The sequence below is a fragment of the Platichthys flesus genome, chromosome 22 (genome assembly GCF_949316205.1).
Source record: "Platichthys flesus chromosome 22, fPlaFle2.1, whole genome shotgun sequence".
Taxonomy (NCBI): Eukaryota; Metazoa; Chordata; class Actinopteri; order Pleuronectiformes; family Pleuronectidae; genus Platichthys; species Platichthys flesus.
Window position 1 is genome coordinate 6995300 of NC_084966.1, and position 22021 is coordinate 7017320.

A 22021-nucleotide genomic window follows, 5' to 3' on the forward strand; every position below is an offset into this window, starting at 1 on the left:
CCACAGCCCCACAACACACACAAACACACACCTCAGGCTACTGAAGCTCACACAGTTTCCAGATTGCAGGGTTGTGCAGGGAAAACGAGCAAAGTGCTGTTTTGGCCCTAGTATATTATGTTAAGTTACATTCTCAAGTTTTTTTCCCCAAGTTTGATATTAAGTGTTTTATTTGTCATAGATATAGTTCTGTACAATTAAATTATAACTTTGCCTTCTTCTACAAATACCGTGCTTTAAGAGATGTTTTAATGGTCTGATGGCAGTTGGATAAAAGCTGTTCCTCATGCTGGACATTGATGTAAGTGCATGTTCTCTGGGTCAAACACAGAGTGCTCACGTGCACTGCTGTGTATTCGAACAGGCCCCGACCTGCTGTGCAGAACATGTGGGACTTTGTTTTTTCCATCATCCTGACGTGAAGTTATTCTGGGCCGAGTGTAGTCAACTATCTCCTGTCATCTAGTGAAAACAAATAAATCTTAAATGTAGATGCTTCTCCCTCCTCCTCTTCCTTGTTTATGGTGTGATTCCTCTTGTTGATCAGTGGTCTGTCTCCTGGTTAATCTCCTGCTGAGGAAATGGGGCTTTAAACCCATCTAACCTTTTCTCTTTGGATTTTGGCCATGGTTGTGATTTAGCAGTATTAAACACCAAATGTCTAAACATAAAGTTAATCTTTTGGTGGCACTTTTCTTTGGAAACGCTGTAACCCAGCGGAGCACGTAGAGCTGAGCAGCTCTGCCAGCTTTCAGCCACACTGGACGGGCAGTGGGAGATACTTTCCCTCCATAAGTACAGCGTACGTGAGCCAAGTGAGGGAACTATCACTTTTATTGACTTATTTGGAAATTAAACCTTCGGAGCACGAGGGGGATGTGAGGAGAAAATGTCCTGAGTGATTGGAAAAAGTTTGTGGCTTTGACCCCAGTTGATGATCTAAGTTTGAGGAATTACATCAACAGTCCAGTGAAGTCATCTTTCTGCTCCTCTTAAAGCAACAATTTACAAGTTTTCACCCCAAATCAGCAACTTGATTAAAATCAGTTTAATGGAGAAAGAGAATGTTCCCTCTTTCATTTCCACTCCTCCCCCTGAACACTGTGTTACTTTGGTGCGTGGGTCTGTTTGATAGTCACATCTTTAACTGTCGGAATCAGGTCCAGGAAGTTCAACAGTATGCTGAACTATAGATCAGTTAAAAACACTAAGATCTCCCTTATTCACTGAGGAAACCTTTAAAATGTGTCGAATTCTAAACACAGTTTGGGTGGATTTGTTAACGTGGCAACTATTCTGGTCCAGGAAGCAAGGAATTTCAGACTTCAATTTTAGACTTCACTTCAATCAACGACTAACAAAAAATGTTAATTGAAAATAATGTGAAAACCCTGGCAGGGATATGAGGGTTTCTGCGTGTTCCAGTTTAATTTGGCTCTCCCAGAGGGAGATCCGCCCTCTGGATTACAGAGGTGAGCTGTGTAATTTAACATGTTAATGACACGCTCCACCAAACAGCTGCCATTAAAGTTATAAAGCTGTCCCCATGTCACTCTGCATTTACACCTACTCCTCACTTTACAAACCTTCAGCTTCAGTTTATTTATAATTATTTTGTTTATTTCATTTTATGCTTTAGCTACTAAAAGAGCCTTGTGTAAAATCTTTCTTTTGTCCCTAGAATTAAGCTTTATTTTGTTGAGTTCGAGACCTCGATGCATCTTGACTGTATTTCCTGTTCTTGCCTTCAGCCCTGAGTTTAAATTCTGTATTCCACATTTAAACCCTTAATTGACACAAAATAACTTGTTGATGACTCTCATTTAGTTCCTCTTTCCCAGACGCCCGGCCTGTAATTAAAATGATAATGAGCCGTGTTTCAAAGAGGCCTCGGCTTTGACGTCAGCCGTGACTCTGGTTTCACCCCGACACACTTCTGGCAGGAGCAAACGCAACCGGATTAGCCCCTGTCTGAACTGGCTCGCAGTGGGAGGGATGATCCAGGAGCAACTGGAACAGCAGCACATTGGTGGAATTTGCATTTTAATGGGACAAGTTCATTTCCAAAGAGTTATTGATCCATTGCAAACCACAGAGTAGGAATGATGGTGTACTCGTAGAGGATTTAAAAAGTCAGAGAGCTGAACGAGGGACATTCTCTCACTGTCTGATTTTTACAGCGATGCTTATCTCAGGCCTCACGCTGGGATGATAGAACAGAGTTTAGCTGTAAAAAATAATAGTTAAGATGGAGCAAAAATTGAGACCAGAGTGTAGAGATAAAAACCTACGTATCTGACTTTCTGTTATATTATATATATAAGAAAATTATCTGGATCTTTAATTCCTGAAAACTGAGCTCTGTGGCTCGTATTTACATCTTTCCAATATCTGCACCGCTGATCATTTAAGGGCCTTAGAGAGAGCTGGAGCCAATGCCAGCTGACATTGGGCGAGAGGCCATCACAGGAGAACACACTTAAGCTGCTTTAAGACATGCAGTGAACTCCAGAGAACATCTGGAAATCCAAATGAGGATTCAAACCAAGCACCTTCCAGCTCAGAGGCGACAGTGCAAACATTAGAGACGCAAAGAACAAGAACCTAGTAAAACTGGAGACAAATCAAAGGCAGAAAGATCTGAACCATCCATTTGTGCCATAGACTAAAAGCTGGATCTGACATTGTGCTGGAAAATGTTCAAAAGAGATGTTTGGCTCCTGCAGTGCCTGTTCAAACGCCACCGGATGTTTTGAGCGTGTTAACGTTGGCATTCAAAGCTTCTGTACGCTCAGCAGAAATGCAACACTCATCCTGGACGGCGAGGGCGGACATGTGAGGGATTACCACGCAGGAGAAACAGATCAAACGGAAGATCCCATTCACAGCCACCCACAGAAACATCGAAGTGGAAGGAGGGGAAACAAAGGAAACAGCTGAAACATCTCCGCTCTGTCAGTGGTTTGAAAAGGAGAAGCCTGAGCGACTGAGCACGGATATATTTATATTTACATATATGGATGTACAGTACATGAATGAAAGGAAGAAACAAGGCTCTGGGTTTGAATAAAGATTTAAAAATGCCTTAAAGATATAATAAGCAAAAATTCTTCCTAAAAAATGTAAAATGGAGTAGAGCTACTTTATATTTTTGTGTTCTTTTATATGTGATACATTTTAACTTGTTTTTATTTCCATCTACATTGTATGTAAAGCATTTTAAGCTGCATTTTCTCTATGAAATGTGCTGTACAAATAATGTTTATCATCATTATTATTATAATGACTACTATGGTCCTCGTGGGTCCCGTTATTCAACCGTTTGTCAGATCCAATCGAAACTTAAAATATTTATTTCCGGGTACTATGACGTGAGAGACTTGAACCAGTGACCTTTCTGTCTGTGAACCAACTCCCTGCTCGGGCTTGGTTTGATTATTCACATAAATCAAAACGCAAGCACATTCTTCTTCTTCCAGACCTTGAAATCCCAGAGGAGAGCTACATTTTTTTCAGGAGCACATTGTGTGTAGAGTGCAATTACACTAAACTGTCCGAGTGGAACAAGTAAATAATCAGTGGTTACACTTTGACAGGACATCGACTCCCCTCTCGTGATTCTATGTTGTTATACAAACCATAATAATAAGGCTGTTAGGCTGTAAACAGTGATGGCATGAAGGTAAATTTGGCACAAGGAAAAAAAGAGTAAACAACCAGGAGGAAAACATGTAATTTGGACTGTGGAGACGATATTTTAGCCTCGATAAAACACTTGTGTGATTCTTTAAATATATTCATGAGATACATCCTGGGTGTTTAAATCTGACCATCGGAGAGACAATGGAGGAAGTGAATCCAATAAGTTAAATTAATTTTTATTTGTTGACAATAACAATTTTGGAGGGTTTAAACCTTCTTTTTTTATTGATATGCCTTCACGACAGCGACGCCCACTGGTCGGAGGGGTTAATGTTTTCAGGTTATCCGATCCCATTTTTGTGAACACGATATTTCAAGAGCCCATTGATGGAACTTCTTAAAATTTGGTACCAATGTTCACTTGAGCGCTAAGATGAATTGAATAGAATGTGGTGGGCGAAGGTTAAAGGTCAAGGTCACGATGGATTCACAAACTTTTTTTGAATCCCTCAAACATTTTATCTCAAGTCTGCCTTCAGGGAATCGTAACTTAAAGATTAAATGATTTGATCTCAGTTGTCACAGGTCAGGTAAATAAAGGTATACTCAAACAATAAGCAAATAAGCAAAGATAGTTGGTTCATACTGGGATAATTTCCTTACCTGAATAAATCTTTGGAAACAAAATACAAACCAGACAACGAACAAGCTCAATTACAAAGAGTTTAATCCCAAAAATACTTTTTTTCTCTCCCCCTTTTGGCATGTAACACATTGTTTGGTCTTGCTGTATCTTGGCTGTAACACTACACTGTATAATTTACATTGTCTGAAATTGATGCTGTCATGCAATGTCGGATCACAGCTCGACTGATCACAGGAGACGGGTTTGCCACGTCCATGTCGCATTTGTGCCGCAAACATTACATAGTGACTGCAAAGAAAACCCATTCTTGACCGCCCCCTGGTGGCAGGTATAGGTACGATGTTCGGAAGTTCAGCAATACACGAATCATCTGCGTGAAAATCGAGCAACATGCTGCAGTGTGTGGCTTAGAATTATTTGTTGTATGATTTGTGGACATGAAGCTGCAGCATTTGTCTTGTTTTATGTTTTGTTTGACATTCAACAATCCTTAAGACTACAGACAACTACTGCTGATGTCAGTGACTTCATACAAACTATTCTGCGAGCAGTCACTTACGCCTTAAACACTTACTTAAATTAGGTACGGCCTGATGCTAACACTGCTGTGGTCAGAAATAAATTTGAACCCCACGTACATACACTAGGTTTCGGTTCCTCATTTAACTGGAGGACAAGTTGAGGATAAGGTTTCGTCCAATAAGAGAAACGGTCATTGTGTAGAAGCAGCTGAACAGGTTCCAGCCTGTTGGTTGGTTTCTCTACGTCGTCATTACTGGAAGACAGTTTCCCCCCTGGTGGCCGTCATGTCACCGCCAGCAGATCAAAACAGTGCGGGGGTGCGCGCACAACACGTTCTCGACAACTCTGACAAACAGCTGATTCACAATTAAAATTCTGACCTTTTCATTTCATCTGAATATATATTTGAAATATTTTCCTTTTACGCTGACGACTATGAAGTGTGTTATTTTTGTCAGCAGGAAAAAAACTATGAACCTTTTGAGATGGCGGAGGACATAAACAGTGAAATCCGACACGTGGGGGAAAAGGGAGACGAAACTGGGACTGAAACAATCAGTCGATTAATCGTTAATCTTAATGATCAACTGGTCAGAAGAGCGTAGGGACTTCCCCTTATTTTAAATAAAAAGTAGTTACAGCCTCAACTTGAACATTCACGCTACAATTAGATTTACTCTTTAAACTAAAGAACCTGTTCTATAAAACAAGACAAGGTATTGTTCACATGTTATCTTGGTTCTGGCCATGAAAGTGGTTTATGTGCAACTCTTTGACATCAAATTGGTGCCGTCTGAGATTATTTGTAGGACTTTCTGTAGCAGATATACCCCACTGGAAAGTAACAAATGGCAACTGCTTATTTTTCATGGAAGAGAAGCAGCATCGCCACACGAACAGTCGAACAATCTCACTGTAAATCAGGAGGAGAACCATGAGACGAGTGCAAAGAATCAGAGGAAGCAGGGACGAAATGGTTAAGATAGTCCGAGGCAGACATCTGCTGTGTTGTGTAAAGTCAGAATCAGCTGTTCACAGAGCTGAAGAGCTCAAGGAGGGGGGGGGGGGGGGGGGGGGTCAAAGAGGGCCTCTCTGGGATAAGACACACAGCCTGCAAAGTCAGGGGATCGGTCACAGGGTAAGATTCAAACACTGCCATTTTGCTAATCACTTTCAAAAACAGCTTGCTTTCCGCAAAGAGATAATTGGTGTCATATATATAAACTCGTGTCAACATATCACAGAAACCTCTGGAATCATAATGAAGATTTACGGCCAGTCTTATTCGTTCACTTCTGGATTTATATTTTCACCTCAAAGTGGCAGGGAGGGGCAGTAAACTACCAAACCCTGGAGGACGGAGGAGACAGAGCAGTCTGTGTGTCTTCCCAGGGGAGTCGTCTTCGGCGTAACACCATCCCACGGCTCTGAACACCAGCCTGTGCACCAGTGCATCCCTAATCCCATTTACAACACATCTGTGCGTGGCTCACACCAGCAACAGGGAGCCCTGCCAGTAGGTCTGCACTCTGTGTACATCTCTGCTCTAATGCAGGCCCCCCCTAATGAAGCAATCATATTAATATCCCCCACGTCAGGGACTTACCACAGTTCATAGAGACACCACCTCCCTCTACAGGAGCTCCAAACAGTCGTCAATCAAGGCAAACATCACTATTTTCCCATAGATTTGTTCTGATTATTTTTGAGAGTTTTCATCACAGGATCATCTGCTTTCTTATTGCAAATAAAGTCAAAGAAATCAGGCATTTTATCTGAGCTGTTTCCCTCTCTAACGTTCCTACAGGAGCATATGGATGGATGTGGATGACTTTATACTGCGTGTGGCATCACTGTATATATATATATATTGCCATCATCAATGGAGACTTGCAATGTTTCTGCAAGTCATAACAATGATATTTATGCTTCATGGTGTTTTTTTTTATCTGCTACGTATTCTATCACTTTAAAAATATCATTTGAATCCATCCTAGAATATTTCTATAGTAAAGATTATTCTGGTATTTTTTTGCCACCCAATCAATCATCCATTAGTGTCATCACTGCCTCTTCTTCTTCTGCTTCAGTGACTTCCTCCTCTTCACTATCATCTCATACAGTTTGTCCATGCCCTCGTCCAGACCCTCTCCTATGATGGCGCAGGCCGGCTGGACGTGGTACGGGGTGGAGGGACTCAGCTCGCCCAGGGCCAGCTGCCTCTCGATCTCCCCGACATCCAGCGCCCGGGGCAGGTCCTGCTTGTTGGCGATGACCAGCAGCGGGGTCCCCTGGTTCTCCGAGAACCGGGTGATCTTGTGCAGCTCAGTCCGGGCCTCCTCCAGCCTCTCGGCGTCCACGGAGTCCACCACGTACACGATGCCGTCCGTGCAGCGGCTGTAGGGCTTCCACAGGGGCCGCAGCTTCTCCTGGCCCCCGACGTCCCAGAAGTGGCAGCTGATGCCCCTGGAGGCCCCCGCGCCCCCCAGCCGGATCCTCTCCGTGTTGAAGCCGATGGTTGGCACCGTGTTGACGAACTCGTTGAATTTCAGCCGGTACAGCACGGTGGTTTTACCTGCGGAGTCCAGCCCCAGCATGACTATGTGCAGGGACTGGAATGCAGCCAAATTAGAGAAACTATTCCCCATCTTGCAGCCTGGGAGAGAGGAAGACCACGCACTCCCACCAGCAGCGAGCGATACCACCGCAGGAGACGCTCAGACGTCCCCTGAGTGATGCATAGCGGGAGATTCCCTTGTTGATGAGTCAAATCATGTTCGCAGCAAAAACGATCCGAGCCTCCGCCGTTCAGCAGCTCCGGAGGGCGCAGCCCCACGTTGCGCGGCGGCACTCCGGCAGCCAGACGAGCCGCAGCATCCCTGGACTCTCACCCCAGCAGCATCAGGCGTCCCCAAAACAGCCGGATCACCGCGGTGCAACGGCGCGTGTACAGTGCGCACCGCTCTCCAAATGCGTAAATTAGGCGCGGCGGAGTGTCACATCGTGTCTCTGGATGTGTTATGTCTCTGGATGTGTTTGCGTCCAAGTGCGTAGCCGCTCATGCAGTAAAATACACACACATTCAGGTGACGGTGTGTGTGACCAGTGTGTGACGCGGGGACCAGCCTCTCAACGTTGTCATGTAAAGATGCATCAAGTTACGCATGGAAGTGACAAATGTGGCTTCCGGTAAAACAGGCTCCCCCAAAAAAATTAAAGCCTCTTTTGACACTTTTGTTGCACAAGCCGATCCATTGGTGGAGGCTCTTATTTTGAAAAGTATCCATTCGCGATGCCCTCAGTGTTTCCTCTGCGCACTGAGCAGCCTGAGCTGGAGAATGACTGACATCTACTGGTCAAATATGATAATAACTTGTCCCACTAAAGAAATTACAACCTGATTAAAATAACAACACTGTATGTACTGCATATACTCGAAATAAGATTACAAAAATAAAGATTACAAAAATAAAGAACAAAAAGTTAAGTCTTTTTGTGAACTTTACATTTTGCAAAACTGTATTTATATATATTGTTTGCAACTTTGGACAAAATGTAATTACATTTTTCATTTATTTAATTATTAGTTTTGTATTGTCCTGTTGTTCCATCTCTTAAAGATGTGAAGGGACTCAACGTAGCGTCAGTTTAAAGTTTGATGATTTTTCTTGAGGATATTTGTACATTTTTAAGATTTAAATACTTACCAAAAATGTCAGTTTGCTGGTTTGTTGGGTTCCTCTTCAGTCCCCCCCATCAGCACGATAAAGGTTTCGCTCTGAAACAAAACATCCCTGAGTTTATAATAGGAAATCATCAAGATCATTTGTATAGGCTTTAATCAAACAACAATCTATAAGAAGGAATCATAGTTCCACAGGAAATACAATCTGAACAATGACTACAGAGCAACTCTAATAAAACATAACTTTTATTCTGAAGGTTACTTTCCCACTATAATAATTCAAATGTTAAACATGAGACACATATTAACTAATAAAAAACTGGAACCTGTTGGAAAAATACATGGCACTTGTATGAATCAATTATTATATGTAGTACAGGTACAATATGCATAAACATAAACCTGCAGTAATGTGACATTTATACCACTAGACGGCAGCAGTGTATAATTATTTGCAAGGTAACAGTAAATTGAACACTAAAGCTGCAGTTTCAAAACAGCAGCATTGACTTTGATAATTTTATGTTCACACCCTTAACACATTTACGCCGATGTTTTATTTTCAACAACTTTCCACTTGATCCAAGGTCACAGGTCTCAGGTTGCACAGGTTGAGGCTGTAGGAAGCAGATGTTTGGGAGGGAAACTCACATCTGTATCAGTCTGTACTGTCTTAATGTTTGAATGTTTCTCTGGAGCTCTGCTCTCTGGGGTTGTGCTGAAGGATCTATGTCAGCAGTGTCAGGTTCAGGGCGGGAAAAGGAAATCATTGGAGAAACACTACAAACAAACAGTAATATCTTGTATTTGTATTAAACAATTTAATCATGTTTTCCTGTGTAAACTCACAACTTATCTGCAATTTCTAGAAGTTTGATTTTATCTGTGTTTCAATTCTACACACACACACAGCCATTTATTCATAGATTGGAATAGAAACATTTTGGAAGTATACAAAACATGAGAAATAAAGTGTTATTTGTATAAAATCTTTCTTAACAAAGCTACAAATTGCTTAACAAAAGGAGAAAATGTCACTTGTTGGGTCCGTCAGGCGGCACTGGACCCAGCTCGCTAATCATCATGGTCCACGCCATCAGGTGACCACACAGTGACAAAGAAATACAATACATGTATGGTAAATGATGATTCAGAAACAAATAATCTTCCAGCTTTCATAAAGGTTCAAACAATGTATCCCCAATTTGAATTTCGTGAAAATATTTGGTAAAGAACCTGATCTAAAAACTACCACTTCGTGACATGAAAAAAGCACAACAGGTCTTATAAGTAGACATTCACTAAAGTGGGACGTCTCCCTTAAAATAAACATTTGGTTGAGAAAGTGAGCGTAAATAAGCCGAAAAATAAGATAAATACAAGTGCTTTGAGAAAGGCCACTTTCATAAGATGGACTTCCTGAATCTAAAGGCTTTGGAATAAAACATCTTCATAAAGAGAGGAATTTCATACATTGACAATCTTTAAATTGAGATCAACTGTCACGGAGATCATTCTCCTATGTGACAATTTCAGTGCTGATTGGACAGATACTCTCAGTGGGGACCATGCAACATAAACTAAACTCAGTGGGCACCATACAATTTCGTAGCAGGTGTCCAAACGCCAAAAATCAAGCCAAATTTAATTTTCAATCCAAAATGGCAGATTTCCTGTTGGGTGTGGCATAAAGTGACAATACTTTTTGGGCACTATACACATGGGTGGCAAAGTACTTATTTTCTTCTTCTACTCTAGGCGAAAGTAAAGGGGTAGGAAATTTGAGGGCCCCTATCGAACCACTTTCGGACAAATATTATTATTATTATTATATATATGACTATGTTTATGTGCAAAATTTTAATATTTGTTTAAAGTGCATTAAATACAAACCCAGAATTGGGCAATATTTACAAGGCATACGACTACAGCAACTAGTGATGAAGTTCAGATGGGGTCTTTCTGGGTGGAGTTTGAAGGTTACCCCCCCGCCGGTGTTTCCTCCAGGTACTCCGGCTTCATCTCACAGACACACATGCAGATTAGCGGTTGGGTAAATTGGAGACTCTAAATTAAGCGTAGGTGTTAATGTGAGTGGGAATGTTTTTTTGTCAGCCCCGTGATGGACTGGTGACCCGTCCAAGGCGCAATACAACTCTCACTCCAGTTCCAGCCCGATACCCTCAAGAGGACAAGCGGTAAAGATCATGAATTGAGGAACAGGTCGAAAAAGATGTTGCAAATTCACTCAAAATCAATTTAGAAGTGTTGATCTTCAGATCTGAGTCATAGGACGGAGCAGCAGAGCAGATACAGTGATGATGCTTCGTCACATCCACAGGAACACACAGGGAGGATGGACTCCCTGGCTGATGTCAGAGCAGCTCACCTCCTCCGGACCTCTTTCTCCCCTCTGCCTCCCAGCAACAAGTCAGGACCGCTCTACACACAGGCTGCTGCTGCTGCTCCAGCCTCTGTGGATCATCAGGACACAGCTCAGCCTCTGTCCACACGCACTTTCCTCTTCACATTCACCTTCACAAAGAGCGCGGCTGCCATCTGTTGAGAGAAGAAGATACCAGTGTTTATAGAGACTGGGATTCAGTGGCCTCGCAACTGGAAACAGAGATTGAGATGTGTGGCGTGAAATCGACTTAATCAACCAAACATTGATTTTAACATCTCTTATCCTTCCCTTTAAAGGGGACATATTATGAAAATTCCACTTTTGTTGTGCTTCTACACGTTAATTTGGGTATCTGGTATGTCTACCGTCCCAAAAACGCTTGAAAAAAACAACTCCCGCGATTTGTTGTGGTTCCTCTATGGCAAAAACAATACGCTAGAGTGCGTAGAATGGGATTACTATGGAGGACCATACATGACATAAGTAAAAATAAATAAATAAATAAATGTATAAATAAATACAGAAATAAATAAATAAATGAATAAATAAAAATGGAAATAAATAAATAAATACAGAAATAAATAAATAAATATGTTAATACCAAAAGAAATGTCAAAAGAAATGTCTTAAATATATTTTAACATTTATTTTTTCCTTGATACATTTCCTTTGCATTTGCAGTGTCCTTATGCTAATGAGAAAGGCGGGCCTAACCGCAGTCTCATGCAGGATTGGTCACAGGAGTGTAATGATCCAGCCCTACTACTTCTGCCTTTCAATGCTGGTGTCCAGTAGCTGTTTGCAGCGTTGAGCCAGTTCACACTTAAAATGAACTAGTTCAAGTTCAGAGGGTTAGTTAAGGTTATTTTTTATTGGGATGATTTAGGTGTCAGTAGTCCTGACTGTGAGCGTCACGTCTCGTGTTGTACTGAGCACAAGGAGCGAGCCGAGAGGAGGAGGAGGAAACAGAAACTCCAGCTCGGTACAAACCACCTGCAGCTTCTGCTGTGATCATGAAGCCGCTGATCTCTGAGCAGATGTGACCAGAGAAACTCTGTGTTTCCACTGTTTCCACTGTTCCACAGAGTCACTAACTGGCTGTTGCACGGTGAAGAGCTCAAGTCTCAGTCACTGCCCGTGTCTCTGAGCGAGTGTGTGGCACAGCGCAGGGGCTGTGTGTGTGTTAAGCTCAGTTGACCAATCCTGCTCGAGACTGAGGTTAGGCCCGCCTTTCTCATTCGCATAAGGACACTGAAATCGAAAAATAAAAGTTGGAATAAATGTGGAAATAAATAAATAAATATGGAAATAAATGCAGAATTAAATAAATCAATTCTGCATTTATTTATTAAATTCTGCTTATTTCCACATTTATTTATTTATTTCCACTTTTATTGCAACTTTTATTTATTTCCACATTTATTTATTTCCACATTTCAGTGTCCTTATGCTAATGAGAAAGGCGGGCCTAACCTCAGTCTCGAGCAGGATTGGTCAACTGAGCTACACACACACACACACAGCCCCTGCGCTCCGTCACACACTCGCTCAGAGACACGGGCAGTGACTGAGACTTGATCTCTTCACCGTGCAACAGACAGTTAGTGACTCTGTGGAACAGTGGAAACAGTGAAAACACAGAGCTTCTCTGGTCACATCTGCTCAGAGATCAGCGGCTTCATGATCACAGCAGAGGCGGCAGGTGGTTTGTAACGAGCTGGAGTTTCTGTTTCCTCCTCCTCTCGGCTCGCTCCTTGTGCTCATTACAACACGAGACGTGACGCTCACAGTCAAGACTACTGACACCTAAATCATCCAAATAAAAAATAACCTTAACTAACCCTCTGAACTTGAACTAGTTCATTTTAAGTGTGAACTGGCTCAACGCTGCAAACAGCTACTGGACACCAGCATTGAAAGGCAGAAGTAGTAGGGCTGGATCATTACACTCCTGTGACCAATCCTGCATGAGACTGCGGTTAGGCCCGCCTTTCTCATTAGCATAAGGACACTGCAAATGCAAAGGAAATGTATCAGGGAAAAAATAAATGTTAAAATATATTTAAGACATTTCTTTTGACATTTCTTTTGGTATTAACATATTTATTTATTTATTTCTGTATTTATTTATTTATTTCCATTTTTATTTATTCATTTATTTATTTATTTCTGTATTTATTTATACATTTATTTATTTATTTATTTTTACTTATGTCATGTATGGTCCTCCATAGATTACAACCGAAATAAACGTCATTGTCACACCATGCCCATGTTGGAAGTCTCGCCACATGGTCTTGGAAGAGCGAGTTAACGCTAGCCGGGGAGCCCGGCTCCCCTAGCTCTCAAGGGGCTTCCCCCGGCTAGCATTAACTTGCTGCTGCTATCTGTCAGACATTTAAGTGGCTGCATAAACAAGGGATCCCTGGGACACCTCTAAACGTTGACTCAACAGTCTGGAAGGATGCTGTTGCTGCGCCAGCTCAACCTCCCACTGCTCCCACTGCGGGGCTGCGCTGGGGAGCTGGGGCTCTCACAGCCAGGCTCACTGGGGGTTAGGGGGGCGGGGCATTCAAAACAGGGCAATCTGAGGAGGGCTGTTTTAGACAGGGTAAAAGGGGTGCTGTATTAAATGATCCTTGGGATGCTTTGACCAAAACATGTTACAGACATTTCATTAAGACCCCAAGGAACCATATCAACTGTGGTAAAATGGGCATAATATGTCCCCTTTAAGTTTAGTGTGCGTCACACAACAGTGTAGATTCACTTTGGTAAGTGGGCGGAGCTTTTATACAGGTTGATCTCCAACTAAACCTGCTCAAGAGCAGGTTAGCCGGTCAGTTTAAGTTACTATGGGGATTTACCCCGATAAGAAGTCAACGTGCTTCCTAGTACAGACCCTGGATCTTTACTGTGATACTGATGGTGTTTAGTAAAATACGGATGAAAGCAGCGTGACTCCAACCATATACTAACCTCACAGTCTCCAGTCGACAGTCTGAACTCTGCTCCAGCTCAAGCAGCTCCTTCACTCCTGAGTCCTGGAGGTCGTTGTATCTCAGATCCAATTTTCTCAGATGAAAGGAGTTTGACCTCAGAGCTGAAGTCAGAGAAGAACAGCTGACCTCTGACAGTCTGCAGCCATTCAACCTGAATAAAGAATAAAAATTAGCTGTAAATTAAACTGAGTTCATGTGTGAAATTAACAAACATATTCATGTCAGCACAGACTGATAACATGGAAGATAAATATAAAATCAGACATGTTGGAAAATAAAAACAGTCATGATTCAGCAAAAATGTATATTATTTGGACCTGGTCTCTGTTCTGCAGGTCAGTTTATGAAATCCAAAACTATACACAATTGTATTTTAACAAGTAGCTGAATATCTAAAATGTCACAAATTAATTAATGAATGGATAAATGTATGTATGAAGAGGAATTATGTTAAATTAGTATTAAAGTAGATAGATTGGGTACAAAGGCTGTATTATAGATATGAGATCTAGAAAGGTCAGTCAGTGAACTGACTTCAGAGTCTCCAGTCGACAGGTCGGACTTTGTAGAGAACCACACAGCTCCTTTACTCCTGAGTCCTCCAGGTCGTTGCCACTCAGATCCAGCTCTGTCAGATGAGAGTGGTTTGACCTCAGAGCTGAAGCCAGAGAAGAACAGCTGATCTCTGACAGACTGCAGTGACTCAACCTGGATAAAGAAATGTGAATATTAGAAAGAATGTGTCCTCCTGCTATTGTGTATCGTCACCATGTCAACAAAGACTCAAAATGCTGCTGACCTTAAGATAAATATCATAACAGACATGTTGGACTACTATTTAATTTATCACCTTCTTCTCTCTTTGTTTGGTTTGTTTAAAGTAATCCAATTAGATGTAAATTATCAGATGCAGGTGTATGCAGGTGAATGGAGTTGGGTGGGTGAGGGTGGAAGTGACTGACAGGCTGGGTGAGGGACAGATGACTGAGGGACAGTGAGCAGAGCAGTGACAATCTAATTAAATGTAAATTAATAATGACAAAATAAGAAAGAAAGTTGGAACAGTGAACATTCAAGGATTTAAGGACCTGACCTTAGAGTCTCCAGTCGACAGTTTGGACTCTCCAGTCCAGAACACAGCAGCTTCACTCCTGAATCCTTCAGGTCGTTTCGACTCAGATCCAGTTCCCTCAGATGTGAGGGGTTTGTCTTCAGAGCTGAGGCCACAACTTCACAGTGAGTCTCTGAGAGTCGACAACCAGCTAGTCTGAAATTAACCAAAATATTGAAACTGTTAGAATAAAATCAGAATCATTCATCATCATTAAATCTGAGTATATATATATATATATATATATATTACATTACATTACATTACATATATATATATATATACACATAAACACACAATAATCTCCCTTGCACCCCACATGGTGGTATGTCTGAACCTTCAAACTCCTACACAGTGATCACATTGGATGTCACTCTCCACATCTGATCTAGTAGTTGTCATATGTACATGAAAACAATTAGAATAAATGTATGTATACATTTACATAAACACAGACACACAAACTAGCCAGTAGCCACTTATCCTTAGGAGAACATCCTCCTCACAGAAAAGCTGTCCTAACATTGTCTAGCCCTCCAACACTCTGCTGCCCAAAAAGAATGACATTAATTAAACGTGTTAATGTGTATTTGTGAATATGTTATTGATCATGTCTAGACTCACAGAGCCTTCCTGTAGTTCCTCACAGCTGGGATAAGTCTCTGTCGACCCTGGTCTGATGTGTAGAACTTCTTCAGGTCCAACTCATACAGAACCTCCTCTGACATCTGCAGCATGTAGGCCAGAGCTGAGCAGTGGATCTCAGAGAGTTTCTCCTTTGATGTGTTCTCTGACGTCAGGAACTGTTGCATCTGCTGATGAACTGAGTGGTCATTCATCTCAGTCAGACAGTGGAAGATGTTGATGCTCCTGTCAGGAGAAGTTTTATCATTCTTCATCTCCTTCAGGTTATCGATGACTCTCTGGATGATGTTTGGATTGTTCTCTGTCCGACCCAGCAGGCCTCCTAAGACTCTCTGGTTGGACTCCAGACTGAGGCCGTGAAGGAAGCGGACAAACAGGTCCAGATGACCATTTTCACTGGTGAGGGATTTCTCCATGGTTCTCTTCAGGAGGATAACCAGAGGGTCAGAGAAATCAGTCGGTCGGATAAACTTTAAAAAGTAACAGCCAAGACGGTTCAGCTTTGACTCCCGGGATTGTAAGTCCTCTCCAAGGAAGCTGTCAATGACTTCTGTGTTCATCTGGGTGTAACAGTGGAACATGTAGACTGCAGCTAAAAACTCCTGAACACTCAGATGAACAAAGCAGTAGACTGATTTCTGGAAGATCACACACTCTCTTCTGAAGATCTGAGTACAAACTCCTGAGTACACCGAGGCATCTGTAACATTAAGGCCACACCGCTCCAGGTCTTCTTGATAGAACATAATCTTTCCTTCCTCAAGATGTTCAAATGCCAGCCTCCCCAACTTCAGGAGAACGTCCCTGTCCGCCTCCGTCAGCTGCTGTGGAGTCGTCTCATGTCCCTCACCGTACTTGTTGTTCTTCCTCTTTATCTGAACCAGCAGGAAGTGTGAGTACAGGTCAGTCAGGGTCTTGGGCAGCTCTCCTCTCAGGTCTGTGGTCCACATGTGCTCCAGAACTGTAGCACTAATCCAGCAGAAGACTGGTATTTGACACATGATGTGGAGGCTTCTGGACGCCTTGATGTGTGACATGATTCTGCTGCCCAGCTCTTCATTGCTGAATCTCTTCTTGAAGTACGCCTCCTTCTGGGGGTCAGTGAAGCCTCGTACTTCTGTTACCCTGTCGACACATATAGGAGGGATCCGATTGGCTGCCGCAGGTCGGGAGGTTATCCAGACAAGAGCCGAGGGAAGCAGATTCCCCTTGATGAGGCTTGTCAGTAGCACGTTGACTGATGAGCGCTTTCTGACATCAGACACAAACTTCCTGTTGTTGAAGTCCAGAGAAAGTCTGCTTTCATCCAAGCCGTCAAAGATGAACATAGGTTTACAGACAGCGAGTGTCCCTGCCGTGACCTTCTGTAATGTAGGATGGAAAACACGGAGCAGCTTGAGAAGACTGTACTGCTCGTCTTTCACCAGGTTCAGCTCCCTGAACGAAAGCACAATCAGCAGACGGACATCTTGGTTTTCTAAACCATCTGCCCAGTCCAGAGTGAACTTCTGCACCAAGAAGGTTTTTCCAACGCCAGCGACGCCGTTGGTCAGGACGACTCTGATGTGTCTCTGCTGGTCAGTGGAGGCTTTAAAGATGTCGTGGCACTTGATGGGAGTGTCGTGGAGGCTCTTCATCTTGGACGCCGTCTCAAGCTGCCTCACCTCATGTTGAGTATTAAACTCTTCACTCTGTCCCTCTGTGATGTAGAGTTCAGTGTAGATCCTGTTGAGGAGGGTTGTACTTCCTCTTTCATCAGTTCCTTCAGTCACATGTTCACATCTCCTCCTCAGACTGAGCTTATGATCATCTAAAACCTCCTGCAGACCACGATCTGCTGTAAGACAAGAAACAATGTCAGACTAAAGACAGAGAATCTGACAATAGGCTGATTGTTTAGATCAGATAAAGAAAAACTACAAAAAATAAAAAGGTTGGAACTTTGTGGGTTTATAACGATGTTAAATGTTGATGCTGTTTGAAGGAACAGAATAAAACAACGTGTGCTTTTGTCAGAAGTGAAAACATCAGCAGACATGTACACTGCTGCTCTGACCGGCTGTCTGACCTCCAGCTCCTGTTCTGGATCCCTGTCCACACTGGGGACAGGAGGAGTCTCCTGAAGAACCACACTGGTCCCAGTATGGGGTGATGCACTGTCTGCAGAACCAGTGTCCACAGCTGGTGGAGACTGGATCCTTCAGGACGTCCTGACACGAAGCACAGCAGGATGACTGCTCCTCCTCAGAAACATGAATCATCGTCCTCTCTCTGTGAAGACATTTCCTGAATGTCACATTAACTATAACGTCACAGTCACAGGTTGTCATCACTTTTGTCAAGGAGGTTTTGTTTTCACCACTCTATGTTTTTTTTGTGTGTTGAATGGTTTGTTTGTTCGCTAGTGGGATTATAAAGATTACCAGTAAACTTGGTGGGACTATGTGGTCTGTGAACCAGTATGTGAATATTGGTGCAGATCCTAAATACAAAATCTGTGTCTAGTGAATTTTGAAAGGTTTCAATGAGGTCGGAGCTCTTCTCTCTTCTGAAGGATTAGTTATCAATTTCAATGAAGCTGTTTCCTAATGCAGGGGCCATACTAGTGGAAACTAAATCCTCTTCAGATCAGTTAACAGTAGAAACAGTCTCTTACTTTGTGTGTGAGGGTCCAGAATCATTACTGAAGTCTGGAGGACGACGTTTGGACATGTCACTCTTCAGAGACACACAGCTGAACACTAGAGACTCTGCTCTGTCCTCCAATTCCTCCTCATGACCACTAATCTTCAGTCTGAAATGAAAAACACAGACACTGACTGTGAGCTCAAACACACACAATGGAGCAAGGTACGTAAATACATGTTTTCATCAAATGTAACAACCCTCCTACACTGTTTCCCTGTTGTAACGGTAACCTGAGACAGTTGGAGGTTTAATTAGTTGGACTCAGCCGATAACAGCGTTGAAACTGTTGTTTTACTGACAGAAGTTCATCTTGAATCTTCGAATAGAAAACTGACTCAAGAGTCTCTGAGAGTAAAATTATATGAATAAATCATGTTAATGTTGCTCGAACCAGTGTTAATTTCGTTGACGAAAAATATGACGAAAACTATTCGTTAACAAACTTTTTTCCATGACGAAGACGAGACGAAGACGTAACGAAAACGGATCTTTGAAAATAAAAACTATGACTAAATCTATTTTAACTTTCGTTGACGAAACGAGACGAGACGAAAATGTTGGTGGTTGACTAAGTCACGTAATTTTTTTAAACATCATCGTATCAGGCCGTCATGAAGTATCAGGAGCGGGCGAGTGAGTGTGTCTGTGTTTGTGTGCCCCCGATAGCGCACCGGTCCAGAAGCTCCGCCCCCCGCCCACAGACAAAAGGAGCTCAAAGCTCGTTCACGTGGAGCACCCTCTCAGTGACTGACTGCTTCTTAACTATGGAAACAGTGAAAACACAGAGTTACTCTGGTCTCAGCTGCTCAGAGATCAGCGCAGCAGCTTCTTGATCAGAGTAGAAGCTGCAGTTGGTTTCTACCGAGCTTCAGTATCTGTGTTCGCCTCCAGTCTGACCTGCTCTCACTTTTTGTTTTCACATTTAAAACTAAATATATATTTTAAGCTATTAGGCTGCAGCTATATGTTTTTATTTATTTAAAAATAGGGTACTTCTTATTTCATACATTTTCCACAAATATGGGGAGGACTCAAATAGCCCTACAAAGTTCTGTGTTTAATTGGATTTAATTTACTCTTTTGAAAGTAATGGTTGCCGAGCCCTGCTATAGAGTTATGCTGGTAGGGATATCTAATGGACCACCTAAGTACTGCAAGCTAGACTATTATGCAGTTTTAGACACAACACAGGGTCCCTGGGCCTGAGAAGGGAAGAAAAGGAATTTAATGTGGCTACTAAATGTGACTAAAACTAGACTAAAATGTAATTTGTTTTCGTCGACTAAAACTAAGAAGGATAAAAATGACTAAATGTGACTAAAACTAATATGCAATTTCGTCAAAAGACTAAGACTAAATCTTAAATAGCCAAATTAACACTGGCTTGAACACTCACCATCCTCGGACTTCACATGTACTCCCTCTGCAGCTTGCAGATAAAACAGAGTCTGAACACTTTCACTTTCAATGTTTCCGCCTCCTTTCTGCAGTTACTGGAAATCACATGACTATGTTTGTGTAGGTGTGTGTGTGTGTGTGTGAGTGTGTTAAAATTAAAACTGCTGTTTGTAACTTAAATAATGTAGCTTTTTACAGACAATAATAACAAAAAATATAAAAAATATAAAGTTTATCTTCATTAGTATAGATACAAGAGCCAGCTGATCGACTGGACAGTTTGAATTTTGAAAGGTTTCAATGAGGTCGGAGCTCTTCCCTCTTCTGAAGGATTAGTTACCAATTTCAATGAAGCTGTGTCCTAAAGCAGGGGCCACACTAGTGGAACCTAAATCCTCTTCAGATCAGTTCACAGTAGAAACAGCCTCTTACTTTGAGTGTGAGGGTCCAGGTTCATTACTGAAGTCTGGAGGACGACGTTTGGACATGTCACTCTTGAAAGAAACACAGCTGAACACTGTAGACTCTGCTCTGTCCTCCACTTCCTCCTCATGACCAATCATCTTCAGTCTGAGAAGATAAAAAGGCCGATCTCATAGGAATGAGGACAAACAAGTCACACACACACACGACACGTATGATTCTGAAAACACGTTTTTGTTATTAAATACTTGATTAACAGATGTGACGAAGATAAAAGTGAAATTGTGAGTTAACTCTGTTCCACACCTGCTGTTTACATCGGTCTCTGTTGATCCGATGGAAACTACGTCTGTCACCAGGCGTAAACTGACAAACTTAAAGCCGTGTGATCAGCAGACGGATCTTAACACCAGGCGTGAGAGTGTGTAGGTAAAACTTTCCTAAAAGGTGTGTGAACACTCACCTGCTCAGTTCTCTTGCATCTGCTTATCCGAGTTAAAATTGAGTCCAACACTTGCCTGTACTCATGCTCCTTCTCCGTGTTGAGCCAGTTTCAACCTTGAAAACAATAAGTTCAAAGTCCAGTTCATACACATAAAAATGAAATATTTATTGTTCAAAGTAATCCATTTTTTATTGGGAGGGTTATGATGTAGATGATAAACCGATCAAACCGATCATGTGTTTAGTTAATAATTGACCTGTATAAGCACATACAGACACTCCCTTAACAACCATTGATCTGCTGTATGATTCTCTAACACGGAAATACTCTGCAACATTGCATCATAAGTATAATACTGATATTTAACATGATATTGTTCCTGCAATGTAACAAAATCTCCATATATTAATACGTGTAAATAATGTATAATGGCCATTTAGGGGTTCAGTGTCTTGCCCAAGGGCACTGCGGCGTGCAGACGGCGAGGACTGAGGATCACACCGCCGACTTTCTGTTTGGAGGACGACCGCTCGACCACCTCAGACACAGCCGCCCAATAAACAGAGTCAATACGTCAAGGTGGCAGGCTTCAGGCTAACGCTAACAGGAAAAAGCTAACTCACCACTTCACAGAGCATTCATCTCAGAGGAAAATCACTTTCAAACGAAGGAAGTTGTGTGTTGTTTACACGGTGTTTGTTGTACTGTCGTGTAGCAGCTCCTCCCCCCCCGAGCTCCTCCAATTCACCAGAGGAAGAAGCATATATCTATGGGGAGAAGCTTCACCTGCTACAGTTGTTTCTTATTGTTTATTGACGGTGAAGGTACATCAGCGCCACCTAGTGTGCTGGAGTTTTTGGTCCGTGGGAATACATGAACACAAGTAAAAAACCCTTCAATTTAAATCCTCACTTCACTTCCATAGTTTCTTTCCCTGAGCCACACAAATTAAGTTTGAACAAAGTACACTAAAGTTACAACAATAAAAAAATGTACTCAAACTTTAAACAACTTTTAATTTCACTGATTTTGAAGTTGAGGAGGAAACTATAAACCTTTTCAGGCAAAAACATTATTTAAATTATCACTTTGAATATGAACAGAATAAAATAAAGGCAGAGTTGAAAGCTTTATGTTAAAAAAAAACAACAACAACATTTTAAATAGGGATTGAAAAGCAGGAGCAGCAGATGTATGAAGTCTGGGGGACTGGGAAAGACCAGAAGACGACTATAGCAGCAGTTAGAAGAACTTTTTAGGGTTCATAGTAACATTGTTTTGGTAATTTACCTGTACTCATTCCAGCATCTTTGTAGCTCCAAGCATCGATTACTGAGTTTGTGACTCCTGCAACCTCCCGGCGAACTTGGACCGAGCTCTAATTAGCCACAAATTGTGAAACAGCCC

The 22021-nt window shown here is 42.1% G+C and overlaps 2 protein-coding genes across 6 annotated transcripts; both read right to left on the reverse strand.

Annotated features, from left to right (window-relative positions):
- Positions 1-4352: 4352 nt before the first annotated feature.
- arl4ca (ADP-ribosylation factor-like 4Ca) lies at positions 4353-8015 on the reverse strand. The gene has a single exon (XM_062380250.1). The coding sequence runs from the start codon at positions 7456-7458 to the stop codon at positions 6874-6876; it is 585 nt and encodes a 194-aa protein (XP_062236234.1). The 5' UTR covers positions 7459-8015; the 3' UTR covers positions 4353-6873.
- A 480-nt stretch (positions 8016-8495) lies between these two features.
- On the reverse strand, positions 8496-21348 carry LOC133933272 (NLR family CARD domain-containing protein 3-like). Of its 5 annotated transcripts, XR_009912048.1 has the most exons (11): positions 21238-21348; positions 20633-20727; positions 20179-20316; positions 18317-18454; positions 17729-17931; positions 15640-17497; positions 14998-15171; positions 14439-14612; positions 13882-14055; positions 10885-11054; positions 8496-8588 (listed from the first exon to the last, which is right to left on the reverse strand). XR_009912048.1 is itself a non-coding variant. In XM_062380246.1 (10 exons), the coding sequence occupies exons 3-10, from the start codon at positions 20307-20309 to the stop codon at positions 11033-11035; spliced, it is 2871 nt and encodes a 956-aa protein (XP_062236230.1). In that variant the 5' UTR covers positions 20310-20316; positions 20633-20727; positions 21238-21348; the 3' UTR covers positions 9295-11032. The 5 variants fall into 5 exon arrangements, 4 of the variants coding, with proteins under 4 accessions (XP_062236230.1, XP_062236229.1, XP_062236231.1 ...); XM_062380246.1 differs by lacking the exon at positions 8496-8588 and having other exon boundaries at positions 9295-11054; positions 15640-17494; XM_062380245.1 differs by lacking the exon at positions 8496-8588 and having other exon boundaries at positions 9295-11054.
- Positions 21349-22021: the final 673 nt, after the last annotated feature.

Bases quoted from the DNA above. Each gene is read 5' to 3' on its own strand.
- LOC133933272 (XM_062380245.1), bottom strand. From the start codon at position 20,309: ATGATTGGTCATGAGGAGGAAGTGGAGGACAGAGCAGAGTCTACAGTG. The intron at 18,455-20,178 runs GTAAGAGGCTGT...TTTTCATTTCAG, and splicing joins CCTGGACCCTCACACTCAAA to ACTGAAGATTAGTGGTCATG. The intron at 17,498-17,728 runs GTCAGACAGCCG...CTTGTCTTACAG, and splicing joins ATCCAGAACAGGAGCTGGAG to CAGATCGTGGTCTGCAGGAG.
- arl4ca (XM_062380250.1), bottom strand. From the start codon at position 7,458: ATGGGGAATAGTTTCTCTAATTTGGCTGCATTCCAGTCCCTGCACATA.